Genomic DNA, 17,167 nt, shown 5'->3' with positions numbered 1-17,167 from the left:
TACAACCCTAGACTTTCAAAACTGAAAAATTTAAAAAAAAACAAGACTTAAGGAAAAGAGCACATTTTTCTTATAATTATATTTAATCTATGCATATTATGGTGCAATCATAAAAGCATTTTAAACTTTTAAAGAGCATTTCCCTAACACTGAGGAAGGTGAGAGATATTCTAGACCATGTGGGTGGTGTATGCTAATGGGTGACAGGACCGCAAAGGACACGTTCACCAAATTAGGCAGAACCAGGGTTCAGAGGCTGTAGGAAATGGCCGGGCAGTCTCACAGGGCTGGCAGAGAATGGGGTCTCAGACTCACTCCACTACTCCCAGTGTCTGACCCAGTAGTGAAGGTATTGAATACTTGGTTTCACTGCTGATTGTAAAACGGAGGATAAATTATATTTTCCGAGTAATAAAAACTTCGACCATCGATATTTCAAGAGACAATAATGCCCTATTGTATTTTTTTATTAAAGCAATGACTCACTTGTTGTGTAATGAGATTTAAATTTGCTGGTACTGGCAAAAATCTTCCTACTAAAGTAGTCATAGGTTTAGGGACATCTGTAAGGAAGACAATTACAATTAATTGATAGCATATATTGTTCCTCTTCCACTTGCACATGGAAGAAAGTACAAAAATGATCATGTATCCTGAGTTTAACATGTGCAAAGTCATTGACACTTATCTAGATCCTATTTATGTTTTCTATAAAACCTTTCTGGTCAATGTTTTTGGGTTTTTTTGTGTTGTTTTTACTTATTACACCCTTTTTCTTTGTCATAATGCTCCTTCACTCGAGCCTCCAGGGATAGTTATGCTAAAAATGTTGTCAGTGCCCAGGTTCCCAAACTGTGCGCTAAGGTGCCCTCCTGTGTTGCCCCAAACTCTCCAGGGACGCACTAGATGTGTCACATTTTCAGGGAGAGCGCAGCACCGTCTGCAGGATGCCACATGAACTACTTTCAATTTACCTCCACTCTTCTTCAAATGGTTACTAACTAATCAGGATGTAAATACTTATTAGGCTACTGGGACCAAACTACTTAAGACTGGAACCGATAGGTATTTCTTTAGCCTCAGGGTGCCGTGAAAAACATCCCTGAGACGCTAAGGTCCCTGTGAAACTCTATGTTTGAGTCAAAGCGGCCGGAGAAATGTGTCTTCGTCTCCTGATTGCCCACCAGCCGAATACATCTCCTGCTCCAGGCCTGTGCATCCTTTGAGTGATGTTACCTTGAGACTTCGGTAACAGAATGCATTTATTTTATGGTGATATTTCATGTGTACACAGCAAAACAAAGGAGACTGGGCTGGGGGGGCGGTTATGATGACATGACAAGGAAATAGACTTGGAGAGCATTACGAAAATCTTCCTTCTGTGGGTGATCTAAAGGCATTAGGATTTTGTCGTGTTCCAGAAGGAAGGGAATTAGGAAAGAACCCTTCTCTGCCTGTAGAGCAGCAGATGCAGCTCTGACCCACAGGGAGCGGAGCCGGAAAAGCCATGGCTGGTGTGCAGCAAAGTGCTCCTGACGGCGCTTTGCATCATAGAAAAGTAAGTGTCTTAAAGGCACGTTACCTGTCCTATCCCTGGATAAAGAGACTACCAGGATGGAATGGGAGTCACACTCTTTCTTTTTGCCCTGGGCTCCAAAGACCCGTTGAAATGACATTTGGATGTAATACTGATTTAAATTATTGACAAGGTCCGTGAATCGTCTGATAATGAGAGGCTCTGGTTAGGCCAAGCTTTAGAGAAACACGATTATGTATACAGCGCACATGGGTGCCCAGTTTTCAAGTATCAGTGTCTAACCCTTGTAAACACAATCCTAAAACTGTGTCATTTGGCCTTTCTTTAATCATTCCTAAGTCATTTGATGGTAATCAAGTACTTATAGATCATTTATTACTATCGCACCAGTTTAAAGAAGTTTCTGAGTAAATGAATGGCAGATAAATCAGCGTTTGATATAGTCATTTCAGAACTAATGGTGATTAAAGCAGAGTGGCAGTTCTCACTGACTATGTGAAAACGTTTACATTAAAACGTATGCAGTTTTTACCACATCTGAACAGTCAACCCGCCGTCCAATCTGCGAAAGCTTGATGTTTCAACCCAGGTACCTCTAGCCACAGCACTCATGGGTACAAGTAGTCACTTGGTAGGATCACAAAGCTCTCTGCAACTAGCAGAAGGAGAGGACGGCTATCCAAGAATTTGAGATTGTCAGTACAATGTACATAAATTAATCTCTAAAGATATGTTTTTCTATTCTTAGCTCACTCATATGGGCTATGGGGATTGCCAAATTGCCTCACTGCCAATTTCACTTTTACTCTCTATACAAAGCCAAACATAGTCACTTACCAACTTCCATGTGATATATGACATATTTTTCTATTAATTTACTTTGTACCTGACTGTAGATAATTATTTTGGTCTTGATACTGAGGAACCAAATGAAGTGCTTTTAGTTCTCTTGTGCCACAATTGTCTATATACAGCATTTGTGTACCCCCTTTCAACTGACATATCACCTAAAATGAAAAATAATGATCAGGTTTCATTTTTCAAAAGATATCCAGTAATATGAACCTAAGTAAACTTAAATCTGAGAACACAGTTTTAATCCAGAATTTAAGTTTTCATGGAGAGCGGTAAACTACAGACATGTTCTCAGTTTCCTACCCTGCAATAACGTGCTCTCTGGAGGCACCACAGGGCAAAACCCCTGGGAAATGTCTTGTGAGATGTGCTTAGTGTGTTAAGAGAAGTTCCTGCTCACGCCTTTCTCTGCGGGTGTCTGGCCCTTGAGGTTTAGGGTAGGGAACAGGTGACTGTGAGCCCGAGCTTCCGTCACCTGGCCACGTACTCCGTGGTCATCGTAAATGGAGAGGGTGTGCCGCTCCAACCCTGGCCCCATTCAGGTCCAGTGAGCTATACGAAGGACTTTGCCCCCCTGACTCCATCGCTGTAGCTGACCAGATACTTAGAATAATCGTTAATTTTACGGCAGTTGTTCTTTCCTGCCACATGCACATGTTATTATTTAACATGTAGGGTGTTTTTAAAATACCCATTTATTTCATTTCCTACAAGTGCAGTTTAGAAAGGTTAATCCAAGAACCGGAAAATTCTAAGAAGCCATGGCAATCTTTATGGGCCTGACTAGCACCCTAAGATCACTTAGTTGGGTTCCGACCATAAATAAATACTCAGTGAGCCGGGTGAGTTGGTCAGTCAACCACACCAGTCAGCCCTGTCTGTGGCAATGTAGCTTGAACATGAAGGTAGGAGAAGTCACTGTTTCTGCTTGCACATAGCTTCTAATTCTGATGGTAAAACCACAGATACCCAGAGAAGCTATGGCTTCTGCTGTTAGGTTGCCTTTGGGTTTCCTAGACAGGAAAACCCAAATAACCATAAAGGATCAATGTTACCAAAATAACACACATAGAGCCTACGTTAATGAGGTGCTGATCACTGGGTCAAACCTTCAGATCATCCTGACATTGGATAAGAGGCCAGCATTCATGTTTGATTGGAATTTTATTTGTATTTAGAGGATAAAGTTATAGCCACAGACACACAGGTGCACAAACTGGGGGGAAAGGCTGAGAGTGGACTTTCCAGGCCTCTGCCTATTGCACAATTCTGGGCTCTGCCCTGTCCCTCCTGGGAGCGTTCTAACATTACTCAGGAGGCTGGTGTAATTGGAAGAGCTCTCATCCTACTCACCTGCTCCAGGTGTCCTGGAAAAGCTCTGCTCTCAGAACCCATGGGCCTGAGGAGAACCATGGACAGAGGCGAGTACTGGCGTATGCCACAGCTAAGCCAAAGTTCATGATGAGCTCATTTTCAAGTATTTTCTAGTGAAAGTATATGCCTTAGGGCTAAGGCCTCCTTTATCGGAATAAAGAGCTGCTGGGGGGACGGCAAATGTTGGTTCTCCGGACTCTGCTAAAAGACTGCTTGGGGCTGGATTCCCTAGCTCCCCCCACTTCCCAGTCCTCACCACACCGAGACCTGGAGTCCTCAACGTACCACTTACAAGAAACCTACGTCACATCTCTGTTTTCTTATCCATAAAATGTAGATAAAAACAATGCGTACCCTACAGAGTTGATAGAGGATTAAATGAAATTACAAACCTGCAAAAATATCGCATAAACCACAAATGTTACTGATTACCTATCTTACATGCGTGTTAGTTAGTATCAGGAATTTGGAGGCAGGCAGGAAGGAAAGCAGCCTCTGCGTTGCAGGCACAGAACTGGAGCTTTACCATCCCAGCAACATGCCAAACCATGCAGCTCAGCCAGCTGCCCCGTTCCTGGGCCAACCCCGGGTCTGCATGGACTGACGTGACTTATGGCTTCTCTCCTTAACAAAGAGAGTGGTGTCCTATTTGTTTGATTTGCTAAGATCAAGTAGAAATGAGAATCTTAGACGTGACAGAAGCATTAGAAAGGCTCTAATTATATCCCTCTTTTCATAGATAAGACAACCAAAAATGCTGATACGACAAGTAAACAGAATGAAAAATAATGACTGAAAATATATTACTGTTGACTTAGTAATGGTAAGGGTCAAACATTTAGTATCATGTTAGTCAGACACATTTTCTTTGGCATAATTACCATTGGGTTAGAGTCTTTCTTATGAGAGCAGCCAGAGGCATCCTCTGCTTCTTGTGATGTTGGGAACTTGCAACAGGACTCCTGGGCCAGAGGGTTCTGAAAAGTTGTTTCCTCCAGATTGTTACTTGTGATAGTACCACCTGCTTCCTTGATTTCAACCTAAAAAAGCAAACGTTATTTTAGAAATCACATTTTGGACATTGTACTTTACAGTTGCATAATACAGAAAATTCTTTGTAGAAGTTACATTGTTAAAGTAAAGAGCACCCTTACTCTTAGTGTCCTCTCTTCCCGACTATTATTCTCTCTCTGGGGCAGCAAGATGGGGTGACAAGTCCTCTGCCCAGCTTCACTGGGGATCAAGGACCCCGAGGACAAGGGCCATCTGCCCACGAGGTGTGGAGATGTGATTTTGATGTGGCCCTCTTGCTGCTTCAAAAACACAGTATAGGGCTTCCCTGGTGGCGCAGTGGTTGGGAATCTGCCTGCCAGTGCAGGGACACGGGTTCGAGCCCTGGTCTGGGAAGATCCCACATGCCGCGGAGCAGCTGGGCCCGTGAGCCACAATTATTGAGCCTGCACGTCTGGAGCCTGTGCTCCGCAACAAGAGAGGCCACGAAGGTGAGGGGCCCATGCACCGCGATGAAGAGTGGCCCCCGCTTGCCACAACTGGAGAAGACCCTCGCACAGAAACGAAGACCCAACACAGCCATAAAAATAAATTAAAAAAACAAAAAACAAAAAACCACAGTATAAGTAACTTGAGAAGATTCTGCAGTTGGTCAGCTGCCCCTTGAGCTCCTCGACAGCCCCCTACTCCAAAGGAGCTGGCTGCCTCGTGGGACCTTCCTTAAAACCGTGTGAAATGCTGCTCCTTTATTGCCACTTTCAGAGCACACTCATTAGGCTGTATTAATGTTCTAGTCTATCGTTTGGCTTTTTCATCAAGAAGCCTGACATCCTTGCTGATGTTTTAGTAATATTTATATTGTAACTTAAAATGTATTTAGAGTAATGTTTATAATTAAATAGTAGACCTTCCCTAACTGAATGGTAGGACAATAATTAACATGAAAACAGTGAGGGTAGGGAATAACTGCCAACTTTAACTTTGTTTTTAAGCTATCCTCTGCAATGACTCAGTGACACACCAGCAAAATTACCAAATTTAGGGAGAGACACCAATGATGTCACTGAAAATCAACAGAATTTAAAAAACTAAAAAGTCTCGATGATTAAAAAAATAATAACCATTAGATTTAAGTGTTTTAAAATCAGGGTGCTTCTTTTTAAGATTTGATAATGTGCCGAGGATTGGGAAGCTTCAGTCGACCTACACTCACTTCATCTCTCCCCCTCCTTAACCTCCACCTGCCCAGACTGCCTATTAGAGAGCACAGGTGAGTTTCCCCAGAGGCCAGGAGGCAGGTCATAAAGTCCTTCAAAGAAGATGGTGATTCTATGGTAACATTCTGAAGACCTCATATAAAATCACAGCACAGACAACTATCTTTCAAAGTGTGGGTGTTGACTCCAAACTTGGAGATCGTCTAACTTAAAATCTGGGATCTAAACAATTAATAGTTTTCATGGACTGCCAAATCCCTTAGCACAGCAGACTAGCATCTAGGTATAAATCTTTCAAAAGACAGAGGAAAATTTAGCTATATTTCAAGTTATAACTTTATTTAGATATTTCAAATTTTATAGAAATGTAGAAAGTTTTCAATTTTCTTCTGCTTTCTGCTTTGGGGAATTTGTCAGGTACACATCATCAAAGTTTATTTTTATTTTTAAAAATTATTTATTTATTTATTTATTTTGGCTGCGCCAGGTCTTAGTTGCGGCACGCGGGATCTTTGTTGCGGCGTCGGAACTCTTAGTTTCGGCAGGCATGTGAGATCTAGTTCCCCAAGCATGGATGGAACCCAGGCCCCCTGCATTGGGAGCGCGGAGTCTCACCCACTGGACCACCAGGGAAGTGCCACATCAGCAAAGTTTAGATTTAACTTATCTCCCTGTAATTAACAAATACTTATACAGTAAATATATCAATTCCTCAGCCCCATGCAACTGATATCTGAACTACTTACAGTATAGTAAAATCCTATTTTTACAGAATAAACAGAGGTCAATATGTGGGAATGAATTTCTAGAAAAAGGAAATTAGCAATTGACCCTGAATAGTTACTGAAAAATAATTCCACTCTGTTTAAAAGACAAACATGCCCATGCTAAATCTTTTTCATTTTATTAATGAATTAGGAAATTGTCAATAAAAATTCAAAAAACAAAAGAAATATCATCCAAATAGTCTCTATTTTGTTAAAATTGAATTACATTTAAAGAGAATTTACTATTTTAACGTGAGCCAGTTCCTTTCCTGCTCTGGTGAATGCTCACTGAGTCCCCTTGGTACAGGAAGGGAGCCGTGCTAGGACCAACAGGCAAAAGGCGCTGGGACGCACGTTTGGTCTGGTAGCAAAATGGAGTGTCTGACATTTCAAGCCATCTGAAAAAGATTCCGAGGAAGACCTCTGCACCAGCTGAAGGCTGGTGGGACTAGGTATGCTCTGTGGTTTCTCTAGGCCTCAGCCTCTCCTCCCCACCTTTCCTGTGCACTAAGGAGCAGTGATTGTGCTAAAAGAACACCAGAAAACAGAAGTCGAAGCTCCTGCTGCTATGGCTTATGATATGCAAACAAAGTCAGGCTCCAGCCGTCTCAACACCAATTCAAAACTGTTCCACAGAAGCTTAATTTATGACTTACTAAAATGATTTAACAGCTGAGTAATCTAGTTTTCCAAACTAGATCCTTTTGTGGGGCCAGTACACATTTCCTTACAGATCCTTTGTTTCCTTTAAAAACTGATTTGTTTAGCTTCAGCAAGAACAGAGCAGAAAAGGGGGATTCCCTGGAGGTCCAGTGGTTAGGACTCTGTGCTTTCACTGCCCAGTGTCCGGGTTCAGAATAAATAGATAAACAAATAAGAACAAATCAGAAAATTGCCAGTAGTTATCCACAGCAAAAGAGGGTAGCTGGCTGACAATTACCATGAATTCATGTAGACTCTGATTTATATTACATACGCTTGAGGAACAACCACCTATTAGCAGAGGGCAGCTCTAACGCCTTGATTTCAAGGCTCACCAAACACAAGCACTAACTGTGAGTCTTGGCTGTGAATTACAACCCTTATCAATCTAAAGGGGGAAAAATGTAAAAGGTGAGCACGTGAAGACTCGCACTGCATTTGTTTTCACAGACACTAGGGTTTATTTCCTAAAGCCGCTTTTAAAACTTTCTAGGGGGCTTCCCTGGTGGCGCAGTGGTTGAGAGTCTGCCTGCCAGTGCAGGGGACACGGGTTCGAGCCCTGGTCTGGGAGGATCCCACATGCCGCGGAGCAACTGGGCCCGTGAGCCACAACTACTGAGCCTGCGCGTCTGGAGCCTGTGCTCCGCAACAAGAGAGGCCGCGATGGTGAGAGGCCCGCGCACCGCGATGAAGAGTGGCCCCCACTCGCCGCAACTAGAGAAAGCCCTCGCACAGCAACGAAGACCCAACACAGCCATAAATAAATAAATAAAAGAACGTGAATTTCTTAAAAAAAAAAAAAAAACTTTCTAGGGACTTCCCTGGTGGTCCAGTGGTTAGGGCTGCGCGCTTGCGCTGTAGTTGGATCCCTGGCTGCAGAGCTTAGCTCCCACACGCCTGGCGGGGGAAAAAAAAAAAATTTACTTGTTTCCCTCCTCTTTTGTTGCATGATCTCTGCCGGGTTAGGCCAGGTTTGAACCAGGGACCGAGGACCTAATTCACCTTCAGGTAGAACGGCTTGGCTGGGTGATGCATCTCGCGTTTAGCAAGGGATGCGCCCTGTTGGGGATGAGTGAATCCCATCAGGGATGCGACTGACACGAGAACAATCTTGGTGGAAGCAGGAAGTCTCCCGTCTCCACTAGGGCAGGGGCGCGGGGGGTATTGTGCGACGTGGGTCTTACTGGAATCACGGGGACGCCGGGGTGGGCGGCTCCTTCCTGGGCCCAGGCGCCCGGGGGCCCGACGGCAGGACTCGTGTGCGGGGTCGGCAGGGGGGACAGGAAGAGAAGGTCGTAGGCCTGCGGCTGCCAGGCGGCGGCGGGAAGAACGGCGTCTTCCAGGGGACTGAGCTCGGGGAGACTCGCGTACTCCCCGAGCGTTTCCTCATCTCCGTCCTCATCCACCAGCCGCTCCACTTTGACGTGGCTCCTGCAGTCCCCGCCGAGCGGGGCGTTGAAGGCGGGCAGCAGGGGCTCTCTGGGGTCCGCGGAGCCCAGGTACGCGTCGTTGAGGACGTGGAACTCGTCTGCCTCGTGCTTCACCGCCACCGGGGCTTTCAGGGGAAGGTTTTCAGGAACAAACTGACTCTCGGCGCTGAAAAGGTCCGTCACCATCTCGTCTTCCGGGCTGGACATGCCGCCCAGCAGAGGGGCCTCTTCCATGTCCACTAGGGGCCCCCGGGCCCGGGCATCGCCCCGCACCCGGCGCGAGGGGGATCCGGCGGGAACCGCGCACCTGCAACGACGCGGTCCAGTCAGGCGGCGGCCCCCCACCCGCCCCGGCCGCCGACCCGGGGAGCCCGCCGCTCCCGAGGGGCCGGCCTAGGGGGCCCAACCCCCCCACACCCCGGCGAGGCCGACCGGACAAGGGGCCCTGCTGGCCCGACCGGCCGACTGGGGCTGAAAGGGGCGGGGGTCCGTCATTCCCGAGGGGCAGACCTGGAGGTCCCGCCGCCCCTGACGGGGACGACTGGAGAGGGGGTCCCGCCGCCCCCCTCGAGGCTGACTAGGGGGCCCACCGTCCCCTTCCCTCTGCAGACCCGAGGCCGGGCCGGGGACCGCGGGGAAACCCGACGGCGGCCGGGGTCTCAGGCACCGGAGGGGCGCCGAGTCAGGCCTCCTCAGACGGCACACCTGTGGCCCCGGGAGCTGTCAGAGCGCCGACCGCAGGGCGGGGCCGAGCAACTGGCGGTTGGGGAGGAGGCGGGGCCACGGACTGGGGCAGGGCCAGGGGCTCGCGGAGGCGGGGCTCGCGGAGGCGGGCGGGGCCAGGGCGAGGCGGAGGCGGGGCGCGTGAGGCGGGGTCAGAGGGTGGGAGGGGTTGGGGGTGATGCGAAGGCGGGGCGCAGAAGTGAGTGGGGGCATGGGCGGGTCCCGGAAGTGTGAGGGGATAAGCAGGGATGGGGCGGGGGAGGCGGCCCCCCGTGACAGTGCTGGAGGGTGGTGGGCGGGGCGAGCTGGGCGGAGTCGGGGCCGGAGGCCAGGGACCGGCCAGTTGAGGGGAGGTGGTCAGGGAAGGACACTCCCGGGACCAGCAGCTCCAGGCTCAGGTGGGGAACCAGAAGCCCCCAGGCCAGTCTGAGGCAGCACTGGGTGGGACTCCCTGGCTTGACCTCAGACCTTAGTCTTGACCGTGTATTTTTTCTGCCCTCGAGCTCCTCAGGACAGAGCCCGCCCCGCCACGGAGCACCGCGGGTGGGTGGAGGGCCAGGGATCGGCACATGCAAGTTCCCAACCTAGCGTGCACTTCAGGTCCTTGGTGCTGGAGCTTGGGAGGAGCTCTAGGCGTCTCTTGTCAATGTAAGCAACCCAAGGACTCCGCGCTTTCACTGCCAAGGCCCAGGGTTCAATCCCTGGGTTCAATCCCTGGTTGGGGAACTAAGATCCCTCAAGACCCTTGGCGCGGCCAAAAAAAAAAAAAAAAAAAGTAAGACATTCGCTTTCTAATCTCACTGACAAAAATACGTTCCTAAAGTCAAACAGTAGTAACCAAGGCACACCAGCACTATGCACTATTTGGCTGTACACATCAGCGTTCAAGAAATCGCAAGAAAATTTTGCACAGTCGACAATCCGGAAATTTAAGGTACAGCTTTAAGTTGCTGGGACTTTCTTATCTGAAAAATTATAATGGGACATTAAAAGTTGACATTAAGGGCTTCCCTGGTGGCGCAGTGGTTGAGAATCTGCCTGCCAATGCAGGGGACACGGGTTCGAGCCCTGGTCTGGGAAGATCCCACATGCCGCGGAGCAACTGGGCCCGTGAGCCACAACTACTGAGCCTGCGCGTCTGGAGCCCGTGCTCCGCAACAAGAGAGGCCGCGATATTGAGAGGCCCGCGCACCGCGATGAAGAGTGGCCCCCGCTCGCCGCAACTAGAGAAAGCCCTAGCACAGAAGTGAAGACCCAACACAGCCAAAAATAAATAAGTTAAAAAAAAAAAAGTTGACATTAAAAGAACATAATGTAATTAAATTCTCACTGTTGGAATTTTCCTGCCATGTGAACGACTTAAAATATATTCCCAACCGCTAGTTCATTGCAAACATACTTGCCTTGAAATACTGTCCAGTTCTTGGAGAATTCATTTCCTGTGTGCCTCTGACCTATAGGGCAGGACTCCATAGAAAGCTTTAGTGGCTTCTTGAGACTAAAACTGGGACAGCTTTTTTCTTTAGTTGTACAGAATGTCCTTAATTTAGGAATTTTTTTTATAGTAGGTCCTTGTTGGTTATCTGTTTTAAATATAGCAGTGTGTACATGTCAATCCCAAACTCCCAATCTGTCCCTCCCCCACACCCTTCCCCCCAGTAACCATAAATTCGTCTCTAAGTCTGTGAGTCCGTTTCTGTTTTGTAAATAAGTTCATTTGTATCATTTTAATTTTTTTTAGATTCCACATATAAGCGATATCATATGATATTTGTCTTTCTCTGACTTACTTCACTTCGTATGATAATCTCCAGGTCCATCCATGTTGCTGCAAATGGCATTATTTCATTCTTTTTAATGGCTGTGTAATATTCCACTGTATATGTGTACCACATCTTCTTTATCCATTCATCTGTCAATGGACATTTAGGATTTTTAAACTTTATGATGGTGGGAAAGTGATATGCATTCAGTAGTGATATGCATTCATACTTCAAAGTTTGAATTTTGCTCTTTTCCCAAGCTAGGGATATGTATACTCCCTTCTAGTGATACTGGGCAGCTCTCAGACACGCAATCACAAGGCTAAACAACGGATACATTTACAACCATTCTGTTTTTCACTTTCAGGACAGTATCAATAAATTCCATGAGATAGTCAACACATTATTATAAAATAGGCTTTGTGTTAGATGATTTTGCCCAACTGTAGGCTAATGTTAGTATTCTGAGCACGTTTAAGGTAGGCTAGGCTAAGCTATGATGTTTGGTAGGGTAGGTTTATTAGATGCATTTTTGACTTACTGTGGGTTTATCAGGACTTAACCCCATCGTAAGTCGATGAAGACCTGTATAGTACATAAACCCTCCTACCGAAATAATTAAATATTACAGATAAAGCTGAAGTTCCCTTGGGTTCCATACCATCCACAATCACACTGCCTTTCAAAGAGGGAATCCCTGTGAAGTCTGCTGTGTATCTTTTCAGCCCTTTCTCTGGAGATCCACATACACACGTGCATGTGGATCTCCTTACTCTTAATTTTATGGCTGGAAAAGCCACATCTCTTTGAACTCAGCTGAGTTTGGGGGCAGGCCTGAGAATGCAACTCAGGCTTCCCAAACTGTAGCCAATATAAACTGAAGAACCCAAGTGAAACACCGTGAAGAGCTTGAATAGCCTGAGAAGCACATCAACCCCCAGGCCGTACCATTCACTCCTTCACACATCAGACATTTCTAGTGAGCAGTCCCCGTGGGTCAGGCGTGCATGGCCAGCTGTGTGAGTCACCATGCTGGGCAGGATCAAAGGCCTGGAACCTTTGAGCACCTGCAGTTCCTAGATGCTCTTCTGGCCCTTCTGGATCGGACAAGGCCGGCTCTGTCTTGTCATTCAGGCCTCAGCTGAAACCCATTTTTTTTTTTTTTTTCGGCCACGCGGCTTGCAGGATCTTAGTTCCCTGACCAGGGATGGAACCCGGGCCCCCTGCAGAGGAAGCGAGGAGTCCAACCACTCGATCGCCAGGGAATTCCCCCAAACCCATTTCTAAATCAGCCTCCTTCCTGAGCCAGCTACTCTTCCCCCCCATAGACACACACACACACACACACACACACACACACACACACACACAAGTGCCTAGGAACCCTTAAGATCCTTTGAGAGGTTTCCTTGGTTCTCAACCTCCTCCCAATGAAATTTGATCTCCACGACAGCCAGAACCTTTTGGGGTCCCCGCTGTATTCCCAGTGCCTAGAACAGAGCTAAGCATACAGTAGGTGTTCAATAAGAACTGTGGAGAAAACAGAATTCATGTATTTAACAGGTATTTATTGAGCACCTACTATGTGTCAGGCACTGTTCTAAGCCCTGGGGCAAGGGTGAGGATGCAAAAATGAACACAGCAAAATCCACAGCCCTTCTTAGCAGCCACCCTTCTCCGTCAGGTGTGTGAATCGAGCGAGGTCCACTCTGCCCAACCCAAGGCTTTTTCTGCATATCTTGGTCGGTCACCTTTGTCCTAAGTGCCTGAGCCTGGTACTTGACCTATAGCCTCCTTATCAGTATAACAAAAGAGACAGAAAGCAATACTGTGGTAGACTGGGATTAATGTTTTTATTAATGATAACATTCACACTGCATTTCTAAGATTTATCCAAAAGAGCATATTGTATTTACATGCAATGGCCAATTCAAGATAACAAATTCAGACCACAGCTCCGTTAAGACTATGGCTTATTCCAAATTCAATTAAATACATCATACTCCTACCTCCTGCTTTCAACATGTACAGTAAAACCCCACTCTTCCTCCTTTTAGGGAATATAAAATTGCATTGATAACTGCACGGATTAGCAGTGATTACATTTGAAACACTTAAAACCTGAGAGACAAGCCCAAATAAGTCTGAGTGCTAACACATCTGTGCTCAAATTCACCCGTGAATCATAATACAGACTGGTCAGTGGTCAACAGTGTATGATTTCAGTGGCCCTGGCTTTGACTGGAAGCTACACCTCGCTGAGGCAGAGGGGCTGTACCCCTCACGCCTCCTTGACTACATAACACAGATGAACAGGGCCTTTTGTTGCTCTGGTGGTTAAATGTCCCTTTTTGCTTTTTTTTGTCTGTTCTCATTTCTGCTTGCTTTTAAAAGAAAAAAAGTCTTTGGCCCATTTAGGTGGGGTTTTTACATCACAACATGTACAGGAATAAAATATGCACGTGCTCTGCAGCAAGCGCCTTCCTCTTACTCCAAGGGTTCGGCCTTGTCACCGTATCACTGGAGTTCAGAATTCTTAAGAGAGGCGAGCCCCACCAGAACATAGTGGTCAGAAAAATAAATACATGATTTTAACAGATGGACAGCTAAGCTTGTCATTACAGCCCAGAGGCAGTGGGTATTATTTCATGCCACGATCCGTTCTTTTTACATTAAATACTGAAGACAATTCAGCGCCTCGTCGCTTTTTGGTCAATCACTCGATCAAGGCACTCCCATCCGAAGGGTAGGCTGTGTTAAACCCAGCACCTGTCACCTGCGACATTCTAGGAGGTCACCGATAACCCATCTCCCTCCGTCTCCCTGGAAACGGGAGTGGGTCTCCTCTCTCACCAGCTGGGATGCCCAACCCTGACCGCCCTGAGGTTTGCTTTTCTCAAGTTTTGTTCCTTCCTCAGTGGCAAATGTCATGTTCTCCCTGCCGCCACTTTGGGTAAGCAGGAATCCTGAGGCACCTAGGATGTTTGATTTTTCAGTGAGTGCTCCAGACACATAATCTTCGACCATCACATCCCCTGCTCCCCATTTCTGAGGCACGCCCACGTCTTCTTTTGCAGCTTAACGAGGAAGCTTAAGGAAGGCAGTCGGATGGGGGAATGCAGCACAGCTGCCCTCATAAGGGAACTGGTCCTTCTGGGATGCAGGGACACCACAGTAAAATGCCTACATAGGGTTATCCACCCAGTAAGTTGAGAAGGAGTAAGACACCCACAATTCCACCTAAAGACTTTACGAAATAAATCTCTCGTGCGGTCTCCCTTACATTTAGGGCCTTCCGTTTTTAAGGCACTGGGTTTTAAAGACTTGCAAGGTCAGGAAAACTAAAGATGAGACATACTACATGCTTCAAACATGGAGAGGCAAATGCAGACGACCAAACTAGACAGTGACAGAGTTACCACAGGGACAGAATGGGTTCCAAAAGCACAGCTTTTCTTGGTTAGTGCATTGCATGTGCATTGGCTATTAACTGCTAACATCTGCAGCTTAAACAATGCTTTTCTCTCGGAAGGAAACAAATGTTTACATCGCTCTGATAAAATTAAATGCCCGTAAGTACCAAGTGTCCGGTGGCCGCCGAGGAAGCGTGCCGGGTCGGTCATTTCCAACGAGTATGAAGTCACAGCCCCACTCATTCCATAAATCGCTCAATGACAGTTTCATCCCTTAAGAAACATAAGGCGATGGGAAGACCTTAGGGGGGACTTTATCCAATGTCCCCCAGGTTAGGACCTGCTTGGAAGGAGTAGGGTTATACTTCATGGGGTGGAGCCTGCCATCTAGAAAAGCAAAAAACACCAAACCCTCGAAGGAAAGGAAACGTCTGAGTCTTTTAGAGCAAATTTTCATCCTGAACTACAATCAGGATTCACAGCTATTTTTCATTTGGTTTTTCATCGGAAGAGCTCATTTTCCTTCCCGGCAGTGCTAAGGGATTTACTTTTTGGAATTGGAGCTGAGCCCGAACAAACTCACGATGTCAATCATTGCTTGTTTCAGGTTCTTCCCGAAGCGATGAGAATCCTTTCATTTAAAAACAAAAAACAGAAACAGGTTACAACGTGGAAATTCTCACATTTCAAGCCTTTTCACTTGTCATCTGACTCGAAGAACTAACATTCCTTTTTGTCAATTCTCTAAGCTTTGACTTAGTCACTTAATCATTAAGTTAGAGCGTCTGGAGAGATGTTAAGGGTTAATAAAGATAGCATACATGTTTGTGTGGGTGTGTGTTTTTTTCTTTTCCATGATAGGTTATTATAAGACACTGAATATAGTTCCCTGTGCTATACAGTACGACTTGGTTGCCTACCTATTTTATATATAGTAGTGTATATTTGTTTTGTTTTGTTTTTGAAAACTAAGGTGCTTTATTTCTTTGTAAAAACAACTTATCAAGAGTAGTTTGAACAGTACTTTTCTTATTCTTGTCATATAACTTATTGTATGGAGCAAACATCGTTTCCATGCCTCAGCTAATTGTCACACAGCTTTTGAAGTTTCCATTAGCTTCCAACACTTTATCTTTTGCAGTGAAATAACTCTGATAGTTTGTTTTTTTCATTTAATTTTTATTTTATATTATAGTTGATTTACAATGTTGTGTTAGTTTCAGGTGTACAGCAAAGTGAATCAGTTATACATATACGTATATCCATTCTTTTTCAGATTCTTTTCCCATACAGGTTATTACAGAATATTGAGTAGAGTTCCTTGTGCTATACAGTAGGTCCTTATTGACTATCTACTTTATATATAGTAATGTGTATCTGCTAATCCCAAACTCCTAACTTATCCCTCCCCACCCTCTTTTCCCTTTGGTAACCATAAGTTTGTTTTCTATGTCTGAGACTCTATTTCCGTTTTGTAAATAAGTTCATTTTTATCATTTTTTTAGATTCTACATAAAAGTGATTGCATGTGATATTTATCTTTCTCTGTCTGACTTACTTCACTTAGTATGATAATCCCTAGGTCCAACCATGTTGCTGCAAATGGCATTACTTCATTCTTTTTTATGGCAGAGCAATATTCCACTGTGTGTGTGTATACACACACACACACACACACACACACACACACACACACTACATCTTCTTTATCCATTCATCTCTTGATGGACACTTAGGTTGCTCCCATGTCTTGGCTATTGTAAATAGTGCTGCTATGAACATTGTGGTGCATGTTATCTTTTTGAATTAAGAGTTTTCTTTGGATATATGCCCAGGAGTGGGATTGCAGGATAATATGACAGCTCTATTTCTAGTTTCTTAAGGAACCTCCATACTGTTTTCCATAGTGGCTGCACCAATTTACATCCTGTGTGGGTGTGGTTTCCCCTAATCTAAGGCTTCCCCTAATGTCAATGCGTTACATAAAACACAATAAGCAAGTGACTTCCAATCTTCTCTGTTAAACGTGAACCTGGCATTGCCTGTCAGGCTATGTACAATGTGGAAAGGAGAGAATATAAATAAGGATTAAATGTGCCATGCTAGGAAGGTGGTCACAGGTTCCATTCACAGAGAACACTGCAGACCCCTGCTTCAATGTGTATGTGTATTTCTTACCACGTGCACACGAATCTTAATCCACCCTCCAATGTTACAGAGAGTCTGGAAGCTGTAGAAGCACTCCAACATTACGATTTAAAACCACTGCGACCAGCAAAGATACACACTTTCAACCAAATAAGATCGATCCCTTTAAAACTATTAAAAGACTTTCAAAATCCGTTTTGAAAATGTCCCAACCAAGTAAGAGTATA

General features: G+C 45.6%; 2 protein-coding genes across 6 annotated transcripts in view; both read right to left on the bottom strand.

The window, feature by feature from the left end:
* TESMIN (testis expressed metallothionein like protein) overlaps positions 1-13,091 on the bottom strand; it is a 48,125-nt gene extending 35,034 nt beyond the window's left edge. The window contains exons 1-5 of one of the 3 annotated variants that reach the window (XM_082342570.1): positions 10,201-13,091; positions 8,648-9,200; positions 4,648-4,806; positions 2,424-2,544; positions 487-563 (exon numbers count right to left, since the gene is read on the bottom strand). In XM_082342570.1, coding sequence (XP_082198696.1) covers positions 487-563; positions 2,424-2,544; positions 4,648-4,806; positions 8,648-9,127 — 837 coding nt within the window. In that variant the 5' untranslated portion in view covers positions 9,128-9,200; positions 10,201-13,091. Of the gene's footprint in view, positions 1-486; positions 564-2,423; positions 2,545-4,647; positions 4,807-8,647; positions 9,201-9,504; positions 9,627-10,200 lie in introns of those variants that run through there. The other 2 variants (XM_082342568.1, XM_082342569.1) reach the window with 2 other exon arrangements.
* Positions 13,092-13,213: 122 nt separating this feature from the next.
* CPT1A (carnitine palmitoyltransferase 1A) overlaps positions 13,214-17,167 on the bottom strand; it is a 64,651-nt gene continuing 60,697 nt past the window's right edge. For all 3 annotated transcript variants that reach the window (XM_082342565.1, XM_082342567.1, XM_082342566.1), the window contains one exon: positions 13,214-15,423. In XM_082342565.1, the coding sequence (XP_082198691.1) occupies positions 15,337-15,423 (87 nt within the window). In that variant the 3' untranslated portion in view covers positions 13,214-15,336. The remainder of the gene's footprint in view (positions 15,424-17,167) is intronic.

Source organism: Balaenoptera borealis (assembly GCF_965194805.1).
Source record: "Balaenoptera borealis genome assembly, chromosome: 11".
Lineage (NCBI taxonomy): Eukaryota > Metazoa > Chordata > Mammalia > Artiodactyla > Balaenopteridae > Balaenoptera > Balaenoptera borealis.
This window is presented reverse-complemented; position numbering and strand designations above follow the sequence as displayed.